The sequence below is a fragment of the Tremella mesenterica genome (genome assembly GCF_000271645.1).
Source record: "Tremella mesenterica DSM 1558 unplaced genomic scaffold TREMEscaffold_1, whole genome shotgun sequence".
NCBI lineage: Eukaryota > Fungi > Basidiomycota > Tremellomycetes > Tremellales > Tremellaceae > Tremella > Tremella mesenterica.
Genome location: NW_006711225.1, coordinates 507898 through 513499, shown reverse-complemented (window position 1 = coordinate 513499; position 5602 = coordinate 507898). Strand labels below are relative to the sequence as shown.

Sequence of the window (5602 nt, the reverse complement as noted above, 5' to 3'; positions counted from 1 at the left end):
AGTTTTCCCCCCCCCCCCCCCCCCCCCCCCCGTGCGAAATCTCCCTTCTCCTCCAGCATACTGTCCAAGAGGTTGCGCGGGAATGATCCCTACTTTTACCTTTGCGGCCATCACAGGACAGTCCCGGTTGTAATGTCCCTTCTCTCCACACCCGGTACACTTCCCTTCTTCCCTACGTTTCAACACTTCCTCCGCACTGGGTCTCGGCCAACGACGGTTCAGCTCGTCCACGTTTGTTGGTATTGTCTTTCCCCCGTCCGTGTTTCTTGGTTGAGGGACCACGAACTTTGCCGTAGATTGCCCTTTCTCCTCTACCTTCTTCCCCTCTCCCCTACTCGGTTCCTCCCTCTTCTCCCACTGCTCCTTTGGTTCCTTTCTCTTCTTCTCATTCTCTTTCTCCACCCTTCGTTGGTGTAAGCGGTTGTCCGTGGGGACCACGAACTTGATCAACTCTCATACGGTGTTAAAAACCTTTCCATGGCGAGCGATTTCATCCAGCAAGTGACTTTTTAGTCCATTCTTTGCTCAGTCCACGAGGTTCCCATCATCACCCCATCCTAACACCGTTACATATCGTTGAAAGGCGGCAAAGTACGCCGAAGCCGACCCATTCTGTCGTAGCTCGTTTATCCCTCTTGCAGCGGTTCCCTCCTCGCCAGGGTCTCCGAAGTTGGTCTTGAGGTATTGGATGAACTTCTTATAGTCTAGAAGATGTTCGGGAGGGTCGTCTTTAGGCAAGTCCGGCTGAAGGGCAAGAAGAGGAGTTTCACGTAGATGGGAGATCATGAAAATTTTTTTTACTCGATCAGTGGGGAACTTGCAAGCGTTGATTTCGAAGTGTACTTCACATTCTGAGATGAAAGCAGTGAGCTTTGACCTCTCGCCTCTCCAAAGGTCTGGGAGAGGAAGTTTTATCCCTCCACTCATCTCAGCTACCCCTGGGGTCGCCGAAGCTTGCCTCCCCAAGGCGAATCGCACCCCTTCAGAGATCCCCTCAACTATTCCCCCAACCGTCTCCTGCTCCTTCTTCTTCTCCTGTTCCTCTCAGCACTTTCTTTCCGCTATCATATCCCTATTCATTTCCATCATCATGTTCATCATTGCTAGCATCATCTTCTGAGTCCCAACTTCTCCTTCTGTTCTTCCCACACCCTCACTCCCCGCCGGACTTAGTCTACCTTCCGTGTTCCTCTCCCTTGGTCATGGAGTCTGTCCTGACCCTTCTGAACCCATCCTCACGGTTGGTGGTTCTGATAGCCCGGTCGGCTGAGGTGGTGGTTCAAGGGGTAGAGGAGGATAGAACTCATCTCCTTGCGTCAATCCTTTGGGGGTATCAATTGCACCAGGCAATGGTCCCAAGCTTTGTCTTAATTCCTCCAACATCCTCCTCTCCGTCTCTTCTACCGTTTCTCCTGGTCTACTCGTACTTCTTGTTACTCTTCTTTCCGGGTGCATATAACTTTGAACTTCTCCGAGGTTTGTACGGGTCGTCGGTAAGAGTGATCCTTGATACTGTCACAAACGTTGGTTCTTCTCTCTCTAATGACCGACGGTCGACAAACCTCGGCTAACTTTGTTGTACTAGGGCGCTGATGTCTTGCTGAGACAGGGTATTCGTTGGGAAACTACGGCTAACTACGCCGTGGTGGTACGTCGAGTGGTAAACGATAAGATGATTGTCGATGAACTACGGCTAATTTTGCCGTGCTGTGTCGAACTGCTGAGTGGTAGCTCTCCTTAACTTGAAGGTGGTAGCTACTGATTATATCTCTCGCTACTGACAACAATCAAGGATCGCTGAAGCAGTTCAGCGATCTGTAAGCTATCTATACTTCTCCTCTCTTCTCATAGAACGTCCCTCAACTCCTGCATAGCCTCGCGCTCAGTCCTCTTCACTCAACTTCGCCGTACCTTGCCATATCCCCGATGTCCTAACTTCGCCGCACTTCGTCTGACTTTCTCCACTCTGCTCTGAATCCCTCGGTATCCTTCTCCTAACTTCGTCGTAGTTCTCCGCCGGACGGGATTACTAATAACCCCTAGTTTCCCGTAACTTCGCCGTAGTCGGCCTCAGTGGTTCGGGTTATGGTGGTTGATGGGTAATAGGGGTTTGGCCATGATGAACGGAGGGTCGATGGTTGTGGTAGTCAGGGGATGTTACGATATGGTTTGTGACAAGCTACAACCTTCAAGTTAGGGAGAGCTACCACTCAGCAGTTCGACGTACCACGGCAAAGTTAGCCGCAGTTCATCGACGACCACCTTATTGTTTACCACTCGACACATCACTACGGCGTAGTTAGCCGTAGTTCCCTGACGAGTACCCTGTCTCAGTGAGACATCGACACCCCAAGACGACATAGTTAGCCGAGGTCTGTCGACCGTTGGTCAGTAGAGAAGAAGAACCATCGTTTGTGACACTGACAAAGTTTGTGCCTCCCTAACTTCGTATCTCCCTGACTTCGTATCTCCCTGACTGTGTATCTCCCTAACTTTGTATCTCCCTAACTTTGTATCTCCCTAACTTTGTATCTCCCTAACTTTGTATCTCCCTAACTTTGTATCTCCCTAACTTCATATCCTCCTAACTTCGTACATGACTAACTTTGTCAAGACAAAGTTAGCCTCCTAATACCCTCGTGGGTGGTGAAGTTCATGAGAGCGGGATCGTTGATGGCAAAATGATGTCCAAAGGAACCACGTTTGATGGGAAAGGATGATGTCACGCGAATTGTGCTGACTTGGTGAGAGTGTTCCGTGCGCATGTTCATGATGTCCTGCAAGCACTTCCTGGGATGTTGCCAGAAAGAAGAGATGTATGCGCTCATGCCTATCTGACCTGCCATACAATAACCTCACCCATAAGTGTTTGTACCAGGGCGTGGATGCAGAGTATAGTCCTTCCTGCCTTTCAATTTCACTCGACACTTCTCAGTCCCTTGCTATTATCCACCTCTGTGTCGGCAAGCAGCCTGCACATGGCTATCAATGTAGCCAGATTACTCTGAGGATCTACACTGAAACCAAAAGGCCTCCTGGTTCTGATTGCTGAATTTTAGCTGGCCTGCAGTGAGATACATGTAAGCTGTCCATGAAGAAAGGGCGCCATTTTTGTCGTCCTGTAAAAGCTGATTGCTAGATAGCCGTGCGCTGTTATTCTTAGCTATGACCATAGCAACAAAGAGTAACCAGGAGAGATTGCTAGAGGTATACATATTGAGTCACCGAACGTATGCTATCAGTCTTTCACACGTCCATTCTGTTTTCATCTCCGGAAGTGCCTGGCATCATACCAAGGTTAGAAGGAGTATATTCAGAGGTGTGCTTCTCTCCCACTCAGCGGACGGAAGGGTACCTCTCACCCCCACCCCCCACAATCTTCCAGATTCCAGAGTTCAACTTGGCCCCCAGGTATCATCCCCACATTTGCGCTGTCTCATGGTGGGTATCCGCCCTTTATTAACAGTCATATGCCCAAACAGCGTCGAGAACGTGCTCTGCCCATGACTTCTGAAGGGTGAGATCATACTCAAAACTCCCTGTATGTTGGAACAACTCTTTAGCGGTCTGGGAAAGACATAACCTCTTGACCTCCTCAGCCTGACACATTTGTGTACAGTCTTCCCAGAAGGCTTCAGCCAAAAGGGTAGCAACATTCTTGCGTAAAGTATACTTAGATGATCTGTCAAGAACTTCGATATTCGTATGAGTATCAAGCCACTGTTGTATGCTGTCCTGACCCGCTATGAGAAGACCATGAAAAACCTTCTGATTTGGCCAAAGAAACAAATTGCTAGAGTCCACTGTGAGACGCGGGGCCTCTAAGGTGCTTCCAGTACTGTGGGCCCTGGAAGCAAAAGCGGACGTGGTCAAAGGGCCTTCATCCCAACTGACTAAGGGAATGTGGAGGTGTGAGGTATCAGCTTCACGCCTCTTTGGGAGTTTTTGACCCTTTGGAACATTGTGAGACTTGGAGTTGCTAGATGAGTTTGAGCTTGAAGGCGTCGAACTCAGAGGACGGATGCGAGCTGGATCAATTGATTCTGTCTTTGAGCTCCAGGGTGAGGAGGGTCGGGGTATGAACTTGTATGAATCACTTAGACTAACAGCTTGGACTAGGAAGCATTCTTCCAGCCAGGGAACGTGCTTGAATGGACCAGTATCAAGCTCCATGTCGGCCTGATGTCAAGTGAGCACAATTGGAGGAGAGGTAGATGCAAGAAGAAGGTAAGGAAGAAACCTGAGATTGTTGAGTCTCAATTTCTGGGGACACTTTTTCACATCAAGTCAAGAGCTGCTGAAAGGATGACAAGAAAGTGGGAAACTGTGTACTCAGCTTCTAGCCGTTGTACAGGGGTGTGCGTGTACAGGATGGCGGATTGTCCGGGTGTTGCTACGTGAGCGGCTTTTGGTTAATGACCAACAGAAACCCCTCATGACCATTTTCCATTCAGGGGTGAATTATGGTTGTGAAACCCTGACTAGATGCCTGTTACTTCGACCAGTTGAGCCACCCGTGATGGGACTGATGAACATGCTGGTAGATGTTCCTCATGACCTCTTGCCGCAGTTGATCCAGACTACCTCGGTTGTTGTCAGGACCGGACGTTGAAGATAGTCTGCGTCTATGAGCTATAAAGGGCCTCATAGGGAACAGACCTAGTGATGTAGTATGTTGTCTAGTGATGTAGAATAGAAGATCAAAGAGACTAGAAGATCAAAGAGACTCTTTATTCAATGAGATTGAGTGGGAAAAGTTATAGTAATTGACGAGAAAATGCATTGGACAAGACATCTACAAAATGGGGCGGTTTCTATATAGGGAAAGGGGAATGGAGTAATACCAAAAGCTATGGAGTAAAGACGGAGAATAGTATGAGGTAGAAGAGCGAAGGAAGAGGGACATAGATGAGGGACCCCGAGATGAAGGACAAGAGGCCCCCTTTGCGCACAAAGTCAGATCTCTTCGTGCACAAAGTCACGTGACACTGCCACAAACACATGGCGTTATTAGTAGTAAATAAAGACACCTGTGACACTGCACGGACCATCCTTCCACCTCTCTGCACACACATCAAAGTAATGAACTTTGCTATGAAATTCTCTCCACAGATATCAATAATGCATTTCTCCTGAAAACAATGTAGATCTATAGAGCTGATCTGTCTCTATCAGCTCATGAAGAGTTTACATCAAAAAGACAAGTACTGACCGAGATACATGATCTCCTCTTCACCCCCTTTGTCCACCTGTAAAATCCTGTTCTCCTGGCCTATACTCGCGAGGGGGGAATTCCTGTCTCATACCACCGTGCCTGGCCTCTAGGACACTCCTTTCTGCGAAGTTTGGGCCATTTCCAGGGCCTTCTTGAGCATAGGGTGGCGGGTACACAGGTGGATAAAAAGTAGGTGGAAAATTCGAATAATTCGACACAGGAGGGTACATAGGTGGCCTCTGGTACCAATTAGATGGCCCAGGGACCCCTGGGAGCAACTGGGGAGAAGGGTGGAAGGGATGATGATGATATTGAGGTATTATCTGCATAAATCAGCCGGGAACTTTCATAAATCAACCAGCAGAAGTGGTAGGACAGATTTCAATG

At 48.6% G+C, this 5602-nt stretch overlaps 2 protein-coding genes across 2 annotated transcripts; both read right to left on the bottom strand.

The window, feature by feature from the left end:
• Window positions 1–994: 994 nt before the first annotated feature.
• On the bottom strand, window positions 995–2361 carry TREMEDRAFT_58162 (uncharacterized protein; the record flags this gene model as incomplete). Its single annotated transcript, XM_007001104.1, has 4 exons — window positions 995–1072; window positions 1240–1512; window positions 1912–2053; window positions 2228–2361. 4 exons carry the CDS (start codon window positions 2359–2361, stop codon window positions 995–997), a joined length of 627 nt encoding a protein of 208 aa, XP_007001166.1.
• A 556-nt stretch (window positions 2362–2917) lies between these two features.
• Window positions 2918–4173, bottom strand: TREMEDRAFT_58161 (uncharacterized protein; the record flags this gene model as incomplete). Its single annotated transcript, XM_007001103.1, has 2 exons — window positions 2918–3048; window positions 3465–4173. 2 exons carry the CDS (start codon window positions 4171–4173, stop codon window positions 2918–2920), a joined length of 840 nt encoding a protein of 279 aa, XP_007001165.1.
• Window positions 4174–5602: the final 1429 nt, after the last annotated feature.